The following is a 17,593-nucleotide window of genomic DNA, read 5'->3' on the forward strand; positions in this document are numbered from 1 at the left end:
CTTTCCCCCAATCCTTTAATAAACTGTTGAACGTGACGCTATTGTGGTCCTCGTCTTGTTTGGGTCTGACACAAACAAGAAAGGAAGTATCTCTAAGTTAAAGAGAAGGATCGGAGCACACATCCAGGAATATGATGCTTGAACTATAATATAATATATAAATAGTACTATTATTGTTTATATATATTGTTTCACAATTATGTAAAGGAGACCATTGTGTTTTTCCAACACCCTCTCAAAGGGTTTTGCTCACACACTCAAATTATGTACACAATACATAGAATGTATATGCAAATCAGGCCGAAAAAAAGGACACATTTGAAGCAGTGAGACAATGCAATTCACACATCATTTTCTTTTATGAATGTACATGACGTGAGAATGTGTTCACCCCCAGAGTGTTGCTGCTGTCCCCATTCCACAGAGACACAGGGGTCCGGGGGCCACAGCATAGAGCTGCTGCATCATGGGAAAAAGGAAACTACACCAAGTATAGATTAACTAGAGAGAGGCATTCTAACTGTAGTGATTCAGCTTTAAAAAGGTCACTCGACAATGTTTTCTGCTTGGTTTTTGTGTAGCAAGATAAATGTTAGATTTATGTTTGTTAAAAAAAACATCTTAGTGAAATGGTAAATGTAATACAAGGATTAATAATAAAAATTGTGTCAGAACAATCTAAAACAAACCATGGACCATTCGCCGACGTGTGTCTGTGCATATTCATGAGGTCTTGAATATGTTTCTATAGATTTCTTAGGTCGTCAAGTAAGACGATCCGAATTGGGTAAAATACATTTTAAAAAAGCGGCTTGGAACTTAAAAAATAATGGATGTTGCGCGGCAGGCCTTCAATAAAGCATCCATGCACTGAAAATGTTTAATGAGTACCTGTGTTTAGTAGCTGTGGCCTTTAAGACATGGTCGGACATAGGTTTTTAGTATGGATGGGCGTTAATGATCCATATCTGGAGTAGTCTTCCTTTCAACTGAACTCAACTGGTAAGGGAATCAATGAAAAACTAAGACCACAGAAACAGAATACAGCAAAAAAAGAAGGAACGGAAAAGGAAGGTAGCTCTTATGCAAGTCTTGAGCTGTTAATCTTCTACATAACGCGTTGAGATAGTGTGATCTTACACTGGTCTGGATAGAGGAGATGAGGGGAAATGCAGAGGGACCTTACCCTTTGCATTTTTTATTGTCCTGCTTTACGATTTTTTTTAACCTTTATTTATAAAAAGGTAAATCCCATTGAGACCGGAGACTCTTTTTCAAGGGAGACCTGTTCCCATTCCCATGTTTCCATTCACACACACATTCATACACCAATAGCAAACCAACTATCGGGAGCAATTTAGGGTTCAGTGTCTTGCTCGGGGACACTTCGACATGTGGCGGTGGACGCCACAGGGGATCAAATCACAGACCTTGTAGTTGAGGTCTACACCCACTTCGCCACAGCTGCCCTAACTACCTTCCCTGCAGTGCAAAATAAACGTTTTATGTGTATATCGTAACCAATATAATGCAATTCTCAAAGTAAATTTGTAATGTTTTCCTCACTATGTATTGTAATACTCAAAGGTTCCACCTCTCCTTAATATTGCAAAGCCCAGCTAAAAGTGTATGTACACTGGGACTGAGGTGTGCATGAGGTGACTAATATTTTTACCTGTGTATGATTAGGAAACGTCTAGCATGGATTTTGTGTGTGTATATTACTGTTTATTGACATATATTCACAAATAGAAGACAAGAAATAGGATGTAAAAGAGGGAGATTAAACAAGGGGATACAAAGAAACACACAAGGAGAAAAAAAGTAATTGAATCGGTGGTGAGGGGGGTGGGCGTACGTGGAGAGACAGAGGTTTTGAATAATGGAGAAAGTCTTTCTCAATGTCCTCATCAACTCCTCTTTAAGAACATGACACTAAACCGGGCCGCCTATAATGGCTGATCCTTTCTTTTTCGTTGCAGATTTTGCTGACAAAGGCCTTTGTGAAAACGAAGTTGTAACTCCAGCAGTGCCTGCCTGCTCAGGTGGCAAGGACACAGATCAATCACAGACAGACACACACAGGTACACATACTGACACACACACAGACACAGACACACACACGCAGACTCATACACACAGACTCACATGCGCACACACACACAACTTTCAATAAAGGCTTGCGTGCGTGCTTGCGTGCGTCCATGCGTGTGTTACAAGGGAGTGTTAACACAATTGTTACCTTTGGTTTTGCCTCAAAATAAGGTGGTTTAGATAACTATGTGTTTGTTTACAACTGTACAAAGTGATCACATGACCAGTAGTGTTTTTCTTTATTGTTTTATTTTTTGTGCCCTGTTGGACTTCAGGACAGAGAGAATACAGCGTGACAGAGAGAGAGAGAGAGAGAGCACGGTAAAAGAGCCTCAAAATCCTTGGGTAATACCACAGCAGCAGGGCATTGGGATTGTACAATATTGGACAGGTAGCCCGATTCGCCTGGAATACTGCTGAGCAAGCAGATTGGACTTGGGGGAATAATGACTGTACGGTGGCAATGTCGAAATACAGAGAACACTGGAGTGCCTTTTAATGGGAATACTTTCAGAAGCACAAACTAAACGGCTACCGTTTGCATTTTCCCAATACATCGTGGACAATGTCCTCCTCCACTCGCAATCAGCACACACAAAACTGCCATTTTGCCTGGAAGTAACATGGTACAAGATGATCAAGTGTGTGTGGATGCGTCTGCAATGTCCTAATTGCAGTCCAAGGCTCCTGTAAAGGAAATCGTTTTGCTGTGCACTCTCAGGAAGCTGTGGTCAACACATTCCCTGCGTTCCAAATCACAAATTGTGATTTGGAACATACTCACATACTCTTCTTTTTACTATACTACACACTAAAGTACAGAAAAGTTTTAGGGCCACAGCAGAGGGAAAAAAAAATCAGATAAGGAAGATTTTTTTCATTATGTTGAGAAATGTCTAGAATAAAGACGAATACTCCAAAATGCTATTGTAGTTAATGGGGCATTTATGTATTTTCAGCATACAACAATTGACCTGCATGTATTGGGACATCCTAAATCTTTTCTGGCATACTAAATATTAGGGATGTATGGGGATTGGAACGCAGGGATTGAGCTGACCATTCGTATTACTGATGTTCACGTTTGGCTTCATAGGCGAGCATTTCAAAACAAGTTAGTGGTTTGCAGTGTTGTGCCTGAACGCGTTCAATGAACGATCCATCGTTCATGAACTCGTTCATATTTGGGTCGAACGTGAACTGAACGGACTGTTTTCTGCCTGATGAACGTTATTGTGAACTTGTTCAGTCTGGCGTTTGTGAACGGCGCTCAGTTCGTCGTTCAATAGAGTGCCAGAAGGCAGATTTCCATAGAAAACCCCGCTAAAACACACAGTAACAGGCCTTAAAATGGAGCGGAAAACAGCTGCATGCGTCATCAAAATTCTCAATGTTTTTTTGTGCCCCCAACGGAGCTTGCAAGGCAAATCTGCCTGGCCTGCCCTATGCCCATGCCCTATCCCTAACTCTAACCCTAACCGGGTTTAGTATGGACTGAAATGGAATTTGATGTGAATTGTTTCCAGGTTTTGGAAAATTATTAAAATGGAAAAACATTTGCACCTTAAGGACTACTGTCCTTAAAAAAAGAACTATGAACTAGTTAATCTTTTAACTGTGAACTTAGTTCAACATTTTGAATTATGAACTATGAACTGAACTACCGTACTTTTCGGCCTACAAGCCACGACTTTTTCCCCGTTTTTCGACCCTGTTATTACACAGCACAGTATATATTCTGTAGCTACTGGGGATGGGCGTTAGTAATCTAGTAATCGAGTACTCGAGTACTCCTCGTTTCAAATGATCTCGATTGGTGGATGAGGAAAATCGTTTTTTGTTTTTTTTAGTGTTTGTAGCCTTTAGGCCGGCCGGCGGGCCGCCCCTATTTTAAAATGTTATATACGTGTACAAAACGGCACAAAACGGATATAAAGTTTAACAAAATTAAATATTTTGATCTAAGTTAAATAAACTAAGCGTTGTGTCAAACAGAAACCGCAAATAACTGCCACCTCCGTGCAGCGCAGCCAGTGTGTGGTCTCCACAGCACCGCGGAGCTGAATGCGGTGCTGGAAAACTTGGAAAGTCACGTAGGCCTAAAGAAGCCAGGCTGACTTCGGGCACATTCGAGCAAACGACATTTAAGAAGCCTTTATTATGGAATATAGGATTGAGATTCAAAAGCCGACGGTGTAACGTTCCGTTAACGAGGAATTAGTCGCGGTAATTAGTCACGGACAGGAGTGAGCAATACGGATATACTAGCCTACTACTTCTACTGCTTTGGTGAGTTATTTAGCCTATCTATGTGTTTAAATTGTAGGACAATAATTTTATTGTATTTGCTGCCCTTCTTATTTTAAATGTCTATTTTGAATGTTAGCCAACTACAGCCCATGCTTTTTTTCTCTCTCTTTTTTCTCTCTCCACCGCAGACCTACTCGATCGGTTTAAATTGTGGCCCGCTTATTTAATTACTTTCAGTTAGGAAAATGTGTTTTAAACTTGTGGAAAATAAATCCTTAATATCATATGGCAACTGTGACTGTTTGACATAAGCATTGAGCGCTTTATTGCGGTCAACCGTTGTTCTGTAGACAGATGCGTTGCGTTCTGAAAATAGAAAAAAGTTTAACGAGGAATCGATTGATCCTCGAGGAATGCAAGCGATCACACGAGTAGCGAAAACACTCGTGCCCATCCCTAATAGCTACTATTGCACAAAATGGTAACACTTACGTACGTTATGCAAATATGCAACTTGTTTGTTGAAATGTGGGAGCTTCCTCAAGCAGCCATCTTATTCCCGACAATCCCCTCTGTGCACGAACTCTTACATATGGTAGTTAAACATTATAACACCTGCGGCTTATTGTCCAGTGCGGCATATAGTACGGAAAGTACGGTAGTTCATTTTGAAGTGTGTGAACTGAACTTTGAACTAGTTCACGTAGAACAACACTGGTGGTTTGGACATCTTGAGTCAAGACCTGTCTGTGAAGTCCACACAGCCTGCCGTGCTGCAGCATACTGTATTTTGACATTTACATCATGACGTGAAGAACTTAAGGCTATTTCTCTGGTTTTAAACACACAGATTTTTTCTCTGATGTCCACCCTTAACCTCTCTTAAATAAATCCCAACCCTTAAAAGGTGAGCTTCTTTACATGTGTGTGTCCTGCATTTGTATTAGGATTTGATAAGCGGTTAATAAAATCACAATCCTATCAGAATGTCTTACATTACACTATACTAGCAGACTTTAGGGGCAATTACTTGTATTTCATATATTTAAATGAGTCTGACTTAAATATCAAAAGCAAATATATGAATCAACCAAAAACACGCTGCAATAAGTGTATACAATATTAGGACTGCAACGGTGGAAGCCAAAATGACATTAGCTGGGACAATTTTTTCTCTGCACCAAGCAGTTATTCAATTATTAAAGCGGTTATTAATTTTAGAAAAAAAAATTGACAGATGTTTTCTTTTTTTTCACTTACCGGGAGACACTGCCAGCTGAAAATGATGCAGCTTGTCCTCATCTGGGAAATTGGCTTTGCATGTACCTGAACAAAAACACGTGGGATAGAGGGAGAGAGAGAGAGAGAGAGAGAGAGAGAGAGAGAGAGAGAGAGAGAGAGAGAGAGAGAGAGAGAGAGAGAGAGAGAGAGAGTTATTAAGTATTAAAGGCAAAGGTTAAAGTAAGAATCATCCGTATGAAGGTCTAGCATGAATTTAAATGAATTGCCCTGGTGCCAAATAATGGCATATAAATCATTAATATATCCTATTTTTTTATTCAAGCCGTCTTAAGCCACAGCAAGTTCCCAACTTTGCACACATGACTTCAGGATTTATAGCTTGGGTCGCCTTGTGGCACCACATTCCCCCCTGGTGTTCAAGACCATGTATTACGCCAAGGACAATTAACATCAACTGGGGGACCTTTTCTTTAACCACATTTTAATCAAAATTTATATCACATCAGCTCTTTTCACGGGAGTAATCATTCCTATTTGTATTCTGCATGAAACCATACTCCTAGGTGCTAGGTAATGACACTAATGGATATTAAGTAAAACACTGCAACAGTGGGCTGCATCTGAAAATACAACGCCCAGCAAATAACTGATGATCATTTTATCACATATGAAAGTTCATTTATATTTCATTTTTTTCTTCGCTAAGCTCATATATCATCATTAATGCCAACTGGACCTGCATAGCAGAAGATAGATGAAATAAAATGTTTAAGTCTTTAAATGTGCAAATGTTGAGATACGGATAGGCCTCAGAAATGTGTCCCGACGGTCACCAGGCAAAAAAAAAAGTTACAGAATAGAACAGCCTTAGTTGACAAGTTGCCTGTGCGTTTTTTTAAATGCTTTATTTTGTCAGTCCGGTAGAGTTATACAATGAGGGGCAAAATAGTTCTCATAGTATTCTTCATGCTGTGAAGGAAATAATACAGACGTGACAGTGTCATGGTGGGAAGAACAATGTTACATCATGCTGTGTTGTAGCGTTGACTGTAGTGGTGGATTTTGGGGAACCAAAAGAAATAGAAAATAGTAACGCAGCGGCCAACGAGAAATATATAGGGAAAAGTTTGACATGAAGTTAGGTGGCAATAAAACATGTTGATATGAGCATAATATTTAAGAGTACTGGACTTTTTTTTTTAAGGTGCACTGTCCTATTTCCAGCACAGCTTTCTTGGTCAAGGGCTGTGATGACAAACTCGTCAGACCACAAACAAAAAACAGGCTTGCTGGGTTCAGCCAAAGCATTCATAATTGACTCCTCACAATGATTAGATAACTGACTAATGAACTGATATACTGTAGTGTGAATTCTCAAATTAAAGCCAGAACCCAAATAGTAGCTGAACTCAATAGAAGTCGGTTTGAACAAATAAATCCAAAGGCCAGAGGGGGGGGGTGGGGGGGGGGGCTCTCGTGGTGTAGTGGTTAGAGTGCCTGCCCATAGAGGCTCAGTCCTCTTCACAGCAGACCACGGGTTAGAATCTTGCCTGTGGTCGTTCTCTGCATTGTCATCCCCCTCTATGCCCTCTGTCTCTTTGACCTGTCTGATAAAATTCCCAAAAATGAATCTTAAAATTTAAATTTAAATAAATCCAAAGGCCAGAAGTGTTACAAGCATGAAACCTGTCCGTGGCTCACAGTGCATGGGTTTTATAGTGAAGAGTGTGGCCCATTTCCAGCTCAATACAGCAACATTCCTGTGGTCAATAAAGATGGGCTTCGAAGAAATAATGAAATTCTGGCTTTGTGGCGTTGCAATACACTTTAAAGTATTGTACTGTATAACACATACATCTACGAGGCACATCTTGCTTTCGTTTTCCTGCCGCCTCTCAAACATTTGCAGAATTGCCCTAATATCAACTTGTTTCCGACACTCGAGACATATTGACAAATATTTGGAAGGCCTTGTCCTTGTTTAGTGACATTCTTCCATGTAGTAGGTAGGGACAAATAAACAAACCCCAAATAAAGGCTTGAACCAGGAGGACAGTTCAAGAATGTGAGGTCTATTATGTCAATTATTCAGCTGTGACATTTGCAGGTGTATTGACAAGATAAAAGAAGTGAGGCTCAGTGAACACTAATGTAAATATCCCTGTGTTCCAATCCTCATACTTCCATACAATTTAGTATGCCAGAAAAAGATTAAGGATGTCCCAATACATGCACGTCAATTGTAGTATGCTGAAAATACATAAATGCACCTCTAAATTCAATAGCATTTTGGTTGTATTCGTCTCTATTCTTGACATTTCTCGACATAATGAAAGAAAAATCTTCCTTATCTGATTTTTTTTTTCTCTTCGGTGGCTCCAAAACTGTACATTAGTATGTAGTGTAGTAAAAAGAAAGAGTATGCGATTTGGAACGCAGGGTATGTTGAGAATTGACTCACAGAACAGGTCTAGCTCACCTGAATAAATAGGATCAGTGTGTATGGACATTCAAAGCATACTTACTAGGGAGATTGGCTTCAAGTTCTGCAACTTCTGTTGAGAGAAAAAAAATCAAATTAAAAAATGAGCTGAGAAGAGGAGCAAAATACACACACACCCACACATACACAGACACAGACACACACACACACACACACACACACACACACACAACCAGGGTGAAGTCTGGTTGGATTTTTTAAAAGCTCTCAGGTTATCGGTGTTGTTTTTCTGCGGCTTAAAAGGTGTCAGCTGCTTAAAGACTTTACAATATGGCCAGGGGGGTTCCTGCAAAGAATTTTTCCATTAACACGTATTCAATCATGTTCTTGGGAGACTTAAGGAAGATAATAATTACATACTTTGTTGTTTCTCGTGGGAATTTATTTCCCTCCCCCCCTCTCTCCTCAACATGGAGGTCAGAGCATAACAACATCTTATTAGGACTTAAGTGCAATTCTCCAGAGCCAACTTGTGTTTAAAAGTCACGTCCCAAACCATTTTTTTTCCCTTCAAAATTCTGCTTAAAAATCCTCCATTGTGTATCTTCAGTGGTTCACAGTTGAGTAGCATCAAGGTTAAAGTTTATTGACCAAGCACTGCATTGAATTTCCCATTGAGTTACTTTACATAGCCACTGAAGTTCCCTTAAAAGTATTGATCAGTAAGATTTGATTTGTGAAGCAGACCAAAATAACAAGACAAGAGACAAGCGTTCACCTGAAGCAGCAGAAAAGACAGTAACTTTGATGAGACGGATCAAACAAACAGTCTCTATATCCCATATTAACTGTTTTTATAGAATCTTCGGGAACTGCCGTGATTGGTTCAAAAAGTATTATTGTGGATTAAGGACCAGAGCATAGCCCATAGCCTCATCTTAACTGAATGCAAAGTGTATCATAGAGGAGTGCCTAAAGTCATTATTAGAATCTTAGTCTACTGGTACGCTCATCAGTCTATGCAGGTGAAATGGGGGGATTCTGTGTCAGAACCTTTCTATGTTGGTAACGGTGTACGCCAAGGTGGAATCCTATCTCCTTTTCTTTTTAATGTGTATATGGACGAATTGTCACAGCAGTTGAATGCATGCAATACAGGATGTGTGATTGGCAATAGTCTCATTAATCACCTTATGTATGCAGATGATTTGGTTATATTTTGCCCATATAGTGCTGGCTTACAACAACTTTTGAAGGTTTGTTCCCAATACGGTGTGGATTTTGATATTCGATATAATGCAAATAAAAGCAATATTATGATTGTCAGAGGCAAAGAACACAGGAAATTGGTATTTCCTGATTTCTTTTTTTATCTGGTACTGCTCTTAAAGTATGTGATGATGTGAAGTATTTAGACCACCATTTTGTTAATGATTTGTCAGATGATAAAGACATCAAAAGACAGTGTCGTAAGATGTATGGTCAAGCCAATATGCTTGCACGTAAATTTAACATGTGTTCTACTGCTGTAAAGGTCGCGCTATTTAGAGCATTCTGTACCCCGCTATATACTGCCCATTTGTGGCATGCTTACAGAAAAAGCAATATGAAAAAACTAACTGTGGCGTATAATGACGGAATGCGGATGCTTTCCAGAATACCGAGATGGTCTAGTGCCAGTCAAATGTTTGTAAATGTTGGTGTGCCTACCTGTCATGCTTTAATTAGGAATTTGATATATCGTTTTATGTGTAGGTTGACAGCATCTGAAAACAGTATTATTCAGGCATTGGTCAAGCCTGGGTTTAGCTCTGTCAGGTTCTCATCCACACTCTGGAGACATTGGAGGGCATCTTTGTATACTGCAAGTGTTGTATGCTGATCTCTTATTTTATTTGTGTTTTTTTAATCTGCATGCATTGGTGTGCTTTTTGTTGTTATTTATGTATTGAGTCTATTTTTTATACATTGTACTATGGATCTTCATGTGTCCTGAATAATATATATCAAACTTAAATGACAATATCTTTCATTTAGATTGATACATATGCCTAACTCTTTCAGATGCTAAGTGTTGTGCAGCTAACTCCCCAAATGAAATAAGTAGAAGGATTTGGGTTTAAAGGGGGATTACAAATAATATTAGTGGTAATACAAAGCATCAGATGTTATCTAAAGGCATTCGGCGCTATATTCTTCTGACAGCTCAGATAGTGATACCCTTGGGTGACTGTACTTTTCATCTGACAGAGAAAGTGAGCGTGTGAGGCTGAGTGAGCTAGCACCAGGCTCAGCCAGCGTGAGCATTAACAGTGACACCTAGGGCAGATGCACACAAGGCAAGAGACTTCATACACCTTCAAACAGCCTTCACAGGTGCCGATTTTGCCGCCGACTCCAAACTGTATCATACGAACCCCAAAATGTTAGAACTTCCAGAGACTTGTGTCTTCATGGATGGCGTGAGTGGGATGGGTTGGTAGCTTACATAATGCCTCCTCACCATTTCCTGTCATTGCTTTTATCCATCTTCTTTGTCAACAAACTCAACGCTTTTTCTCATGATCCCTTTTTAAGGGGGAGTTTGGTCGAATCAGACAACAGTATGCATGCGTGGGAAAAACGCCATGCTTTGGGGCTTCAAGGTTCTCAGTCATATTCTGGAAACTTTGATGTGTACTGATGGGAGTGTAGGGGTCAATGTAAAAAGTCTGAGCGTGCACTATCAAGAGATGAAGTCATGAAGCTTGCGTCAACACTTCCAACAGGACAAAACTACAAAGTGTATTCAGGCACTTTCTTTACTACTGTGCCTCTACCTCTACCTGTCAAACTCCTTGAGCTTCAACTCCACTTTGTTGGAACAGTATTCCCTGTGAGTGGGTTAGACCTCAAGTTAGCAGAAGAGAAGGAACTGACATTCTCAAGGATAATATGCAGCACTTGCCAATGAGAGAAGAACAAAGAGGCTAGTGCAGGCACAGCAAGGCTGGAAGAACCACTGCATGCCTCAAGTGTGATGTATGTTTGTGGTTCACAGATTTAAAAAACCTGCCTTTTTCAGTTTAACAAATATGAAAGACAAAAGGAGAATGGCTTCCACCAAATAAGAAAAGCGTTCTCAGATGATCATTATGATGTTCAAGCAAAGTGCAATATGTAACTTAAGCTCAGTTCAGACCAAAGGTTCGCCTCGCAACGGGATGCAACTGCAACTGCAACTGCTTGCAACGAGCTGGCCTGGACGTTCTAAAACTGGACCTGGCCATTTGACATGTTAAATCTTTGGTGACTCCTTGCAACGGCTTGCAACGCGCTGCAACGAGCAGTTCACACTGCTGCGACTTCTCCCTCGTGACATTCTAAAACCGTCTCACTGCAAGTCGTTGTGAGGCAAATCTTTGGTCTGAACTGTTTTTTTTAGAGAAATTTGTGGAGAGGACTGATGTTATAAAATTGTAATTATGCAAGGTAAAGAAATGTCCAATAACAAATCATTATCTTATAGTTTTTTATTGTGTGGAAATGTGGTTGTGCATGTGGAAAACCATACAAGTTAATTTTTTTTTGTTTTGTTTTTGATTAGGTTCTTAAAATGATTTGAAAACATGAAGTGTTTTGGAAACATACAAATAACACAAACTATTAGGAGACGATGAAGCTCTGAAAATTATTTTGCCTCGCTAAGTGACGTGTGTGTCAGGAAGAGCTAAATCCAATATCAAATTCCCTGTAATATCTGTGTGTGTGTGTGTGTGTGTGTGTGTGTGTGTGTGTGTGTGTGTGTGTGTGTGTGTGTGTGTGTGTGTGTGTGTGTGTGTGTGTGTGTGTGTGTGTGTGTGTGTAAATTAGCGCTGCAGATAGCACAGCAGTGCAGTGAAAGATATCCTGAAGATCATTGTGACCCGGGTTGACGTGAACTACTCTTTTAATTACTGTAAGTAGTTACTAGTAAGTAGGGATCTGACGTAAAGGAATACTGGATATGAAAATGAGCACGGAATGAGCCACGTACCTTTGGTAAGGAGGCGGTCCCTGATGGAGACCCTGTGTGTGGTGTCCGAGGCTCCGGAGGCACGGCCCGTCTTCCCTGCATCCTCCCTCTTCAGCTTACTGGCCAGTGTAAGCATGGCTATGCTGCTGTGATCCACGCACTGCTGCTCAAATGCCTGACAATAAAGAATCAACTACTCAATCATACTGCAGAGGAGAGTAAAAGCACAGTGTTGTCATTATTGCAGATTGACTATTTTTTCTTATAATTACTAAGTGGCCCCATGTTCAAGGGCAAGGAGCATACAACATGTGTATGCTAGAGAGAAGGGTCTTTCAAGGTTAAATACACCAAAGGTCAAAGCACAGTTCTGCTGATAAATATCTCTTCACATCAAAGTCAAAGTCAAAATGATTTCTATAGCACATTTAACAACAACATCAGTTGACCAAAGGGCTGTACAAGATACAATACAAAACAACATATAAGATAGAAGAAGAAGAAAAAAAGTTAGGAGTGTCAAAGTCTCAACTTGTGTTAAAGGCCAATGCAACAAAAGTGAGTCTTCAGCAACGTATTAAACTGTTCAACTTTACAGGGATCCAGGTTCTATTCATTCACACACACTCATACTGGTGGTGATAAACTAAGGTAGTAATACTACACTGCAAAAAGGTTTACAAACCATATAAGGCTATCTGCAGTATGAATCTCATGACATCGAGATTAAAAAGAAATACATAGTTAGTGTTAAATAGGAGAGACAGTGGGAAGTGATGAGGTGCCAGTCAACTCACTGCTTCCTATAGGAATGAATTAACTGACTACCACGACACCATTTAATTACAGCGGTGCCACAAAATGCTTGACATCGATTAGTGGAGGGCAATGGCAATTATTTTTCCCGTTGTGGAAAGCCGTGTTGAGCTCCCAGTGTGTGAGTTATCGGTAGGTCCTGTTATACGACATTCATTTGCAGTAAACTGATGTCATTAAGAACACTGCCACTGAAGCCTATTCTCCACAGCAAACACAAAGGCATGCAGTCCAAGATATAGAGTTCTATTCAGAGTATCTGCTCTCAGCATTCGTGATAAACTTAAGAGGCAGCAGTGGCGAAGTGGGTATGGGAGGTCGTCCTCTGGAGTGCAGGGTTGGAGGTTCGATCCCCTGTCTCCCCGCCACATGTCCAAGTGTCCCTGGGCAAGACACTGAACCCCAAATTGCTCCTGATGGTTCAGAGGGCGCCTTGCATGGCAGCTACTGCCATCGGTGTATCAGTGTGTGTATCAATGGGTGAATGTGGTAAGAAATGTAAACCGCTTTGGGGCTGAGAAAATCGTATAAAAGCGCTATATAAGTCAAGTCCATTTACCATTTAAGCCTGCTTTTTGAGACACTAGTGAAGTGTTAATTCAGGGAAGATTGTATGTTTTTGCTTTGTTTTGTTTTTCTATTGAGAGACCTAAAAGCATAGCCGTCACATGAACACTTCACCACTGCTGAAATATGCCATAACCATAAGAATTGCCTTGGGTTTTTTCAGTGGTGGCTTTTAGTAACAAAACAAGTATTGTCTGCAACAGGGAAATCAAATGTTCATAGCAAAAATATATAGTCAAATAAAAAAGATATATTATCTTTGTTAATTATCACCACCAGACAAAGGAGGAACCTACAGAGACCAACATCTGAATTCATCTGACGGTAAGAGTGGCATTGTGTCATTGTTAAATAATGCTAAAGACAAAAGAGAACTTCAATGTCAAACTCCTGCCAACTTTTCCTATTAATGATGCTGCTGCAGGAAGCCATTATCTGCATGGCATGATGACCTAGCCAAACTCTGTAAACACGTCTTTAAGTAACTATGGATGCCAACAGCACACCTCCTTTGTAAATCCAAAATTACACACACACCTCTCTCTCTCTCTCTCTCTCTCTCTCTCTCGCTCTCTCTCGCTCTCTCTCTCTCCTTTTGAACTGATTTCTTGTGCATGTGTAAATGAGACAAAGGCATCTGTAATGGATTGAAGAATTTCAATTGAGAGAAGACAGCTTGTTGCTATAAGGTCGGTCAAAGAACATACAAACAAATGATTCATATAATCCTACACACAACATTTAGTACATTGACCAACAACCAATTAGTCAAAATGAATTCGCTAAGAATCGGAAGAGAAAGTTCAAATTTATTTACACACATTCCAGAACTCATTCATGAGAGAGCATGAGGAGAAACCAGACTTGAAATTCAAAAACAAATAGAATACAAGATGCAATATCTAAAAATCACAAAGATCGACGTAACTTCTAAAAAAACTCCAAACTTTCACAAATTGTTAGACTCATAGCATAATTGCCTAAATCATATTTACTCTACTCTACTTTTACTCTACATTTACTGTATTCTACATCTACTCTACATCTACATCTACTTGTCCTTAGCCTAATAGCATAATTGCCAAAGTCATATTTTAAGGGTTATAGAGTAGGGTAAAGTAGATGTAGAGTAGATGAAGAATATAGTAGATGTAGAGTAAATATGATTTAGGCAATTATGCTATAAGGCTAACGAAATACATTCCCTGTACCGCAAAAACAAACACCTAGTCACACTCAATTGACGTAATTCAGTGAGTCTGGCGGGTCCATTCTGCTGTTACAAATATATTCCCCTATAGTTTTCCGCTACAATCCCAATCTCACAGGTGGGGTGTAACGGAGGGAGCAGTTCCCTGACATCTGTGAGCTCACTGGGCAGAGCAGTGCGGTAGCAGAAAGTCAAGGTGTCAGGTATCAGCGAGCCTCTAAAATGTGTGTCACAGACTGTGACTCAACAGCCACCTGCCCCAGCTGTCAGTCACTGCACCCTGGCACTGCTCACCCACACTGTAGGGCCAGAACCAGGCAGTCTGATGGATATAACTAGTTCATAAACATGTAGACTTTGCTCATAGTTTTTACTTGGACAGTCACACCAAAATCCCCTGGGTATACCATAAAGGGCAGAAATATGTACAGTTTACAAGCTTGCAGGCATATCATTATGAATTGGTAGGTAGCAATGCATATACGTATAGATAAGTTCCCATGTTCAGTAAATGGATACAGCCCGTATCTGTTGATGTTCCCCATAACACCAGAGACTAAAGCAAACCACTTAACTTAGTATGACACTCAAACATAAGCCAACAACCACCTACCAGACAAGAACACTTGTGGTACTGGAAGCAGGTGACACAGATTTAGGATTATTGCTAATGTGAGTAGTGTGTAGTTACTGCCTCGTCACTGTACGGTCACTTATTGCTCGTGAACTAACCGTCAAAACAAACCGCTAACACCGGTGCTAGTCACAGCTAGCCGGACACAGAGTCCAAGCTTAACACCACCTTCAGCTCAGGCTTATTCCTCGCCTATGGGGTTCAGTGCGATAGGGAATGTCACCTGTTTTAATCAGAGAATACGTGCGTTTAAGATGTTACAAAGTATGAGGTCTAGCCAGCGTTATCTTGTGTGGTGTCCTGTTTTTTTTACCTGCTGTCTCAGAGCTAGCTCTCCGTGCTACACCATAATCAGTTCCCTCCTCAGTCCAAAGCACTGTCTGCAACTCCAGCTGAAGACTATCGGAGGCTTGTCCTACTGTAAATAACTTTAAAGATGATTATTTCGGGGCTCGGAGTGCACATAAACTGACTGGTGAATCAGCTGTCAAAAACTTCGTTCCGGTGTCATGGGCAACGGAAGCTCAATGAATACCGGTCGTTATTGTTGTCCGTGTAGACATGGCGGCAGCAGATAAAGAGTTCCGCACAGCGGTGAGTAGTTGTGGTCGTTTTCTAATGCGCAAGGGTTTAATGAGCATGTTGTCACCCTTTCTTTATAGGTCCATGGTTGTCACTAAACATGCTTGTAGGCCTACTGTGTGGATATGTTAAGAATACATTAATATAATAATGTATGTTGGTAAGGCAATTATACTGTGTTACTAACAAATAGAAAAACCTTCTTCCACTCACATAGCCTACTCTTTCTATTACTGTCTTGTGTTATTTTCTAGGCTATAAACGTGAGACAGTATTTCCCAAATAAAGCCCTGATCTCTTAGTCATATACAGTACAATTCACAAATAGGATTAGCTATTCTGCACCATTGAAGAACAGGGTTCAATTGTTCATCAGTAGCCTATGTGTTGAAGTTTTTTTTTATACTATGTTATTCTATTAGGCCCTACTTATTGCTATTTGTGTATTTATTCGTCTAGTTTACCATGAAAACCATCCTTTAAAATGTACTGAAAGCGAGAGTGTCCCTTCTTGGAATAATTGTAATTGTAGTGATCCCAAGATAAGACAATGATCAACCCATTATCACAACTGGTCATGTACTCTCATGGCCATTCTCTTGTGATTTGTAGAAAAAGTACATACACACAAGCCTGGAAAAGAGCACCATTGCAAAAAATGGAGACTGCCTGTTTGACTTTCGCTTCTTGGAGCAGCAAACCCAATTCACCCCAAAGCATTTGGAAAAATTGTGATTCACTGGCCATTTGTTATGGACCCAGAGGCACGGCGGGATGTCATTCATTGTAAACAAAAACATGCTCTCGACTGACCTGACTGGTTAGATGAAGGATTTAAAAAAAGCAAAGTCTATTAATCTTGGAGCGGTTGACTATATTGAATTGCATGTGCATCTGTTTGGACAGGTGTTGGCCATCAGGCTAACTGCAATACTCAAAGGCCAGAGGATTTTCCCCCATGACAATGTTATGTTCACTCTCTTCTCTTCACATTGCTTTGTTATTCAATGGTTGTTAACTGAGGACAAATCAGAGTACTATGTTATAGAGTTGTAACAGAAGTGAACCGCAAAATTAAATCTTTACCTTAACTTAACGGACCATCTGATCAGCTTAATATTGAGAAACATTGTACATTGTGAAATCCAAACAGTTATTTTACTTTTTCTCTCACCCCCTTGTCAGCGGGATCAGACAAAAAAAAACAGGTCAGACATCCAGTTCGGCTCAGGCATTCTAGGAGAGGAATTTCCTGAACATATTGAATATATCAACGAACAAAGCCGCCCATACCCTCAGCTAGTGACCTATGAAAAGAGAAAATCCTCCACTGAAGATGAAGGCATTCACTTTGAAATAAAATATTCTTTACCATCGCCAGGGGTTCTGAGCTCAACGGCGTGAAGAGGGAAGATGGTATGCACCTCAAGGTATTCCCAACTCATCTGCTCTTGAGAAATACAGTATATTAGTTCATTTGTTGCTGTCAATTCTGATGTCTGCAGTCCGGCGTCTACAGATTGAGGGAATCGTTCACCTAAAGTCAGAAAACTGCCGTCTGCGTGCCAGATAACAATATCAGGATTTGTCTCCTGCTGTTATGTTGTGTGCAATCCAGGGTTTGGGTTTTCTTGAAGGCAATTAACCAACCTTCTTGCTTTCATGTTTTTTTTTATCCCTGTGCACAAATGAGATTCAGTCACTTTTTTTTTAAGGAACATATCATACAAATGTCTGATCTCCTTACGAAGCATATGCTA

The 17,593-nt window shown here is 40.2% G+C and overlaps 1 protein-coding gene across 1 annotated transcript in view; it reads right to left on the bottom strand.

The window, feature by feature from the left end:
• Positions 1-15,755, bottom strand: part of ube2f (ubiquitin-conjugating enzyme E2F (putative)) — a 47,211-nt gene extending 31,456 nt beyond the window's left edge. Inside the window, exons 1-4 of the mRNA XM_080037974.1 lie at positions 15,565-15,755; positions 12,046-12,199; positions 8,113-8,142; positions 5,606-5,671 (exon numbers count right to left, since the gene is read on the bottom strand). Of these exons, the coding sequence (XP_079894100.1) occupies positions 5,606-5,671; positions 8,113-8,142; positions 12,046-12,160 (211 nt within the window). The 5' untranslated portion in view covers positions 12,161-12,199; positions 15,565-15,755. The remainder of the gene's footprint in view (positions 1-5,605; positions 5,672-8,112; positions 8,143-12,045; positions 12,200-15,564) is intronic.
• Positions 15,756-17,593: the final 1,838 nt, after the last annotated feature.

The sequence above is a fragment of the Ammodytes marinus genome (assembly GCF_949987685.1).
Source record: "Ammodytes marinus genome assembly, chromosome: 12".
NCBI classification, from domain to species: Eukaryota; Metazoa; Chordata; class Actinopteri; order Uranoscopiformes; family Ammodytidae; genus Ammodytes; species Ammodytes marinus.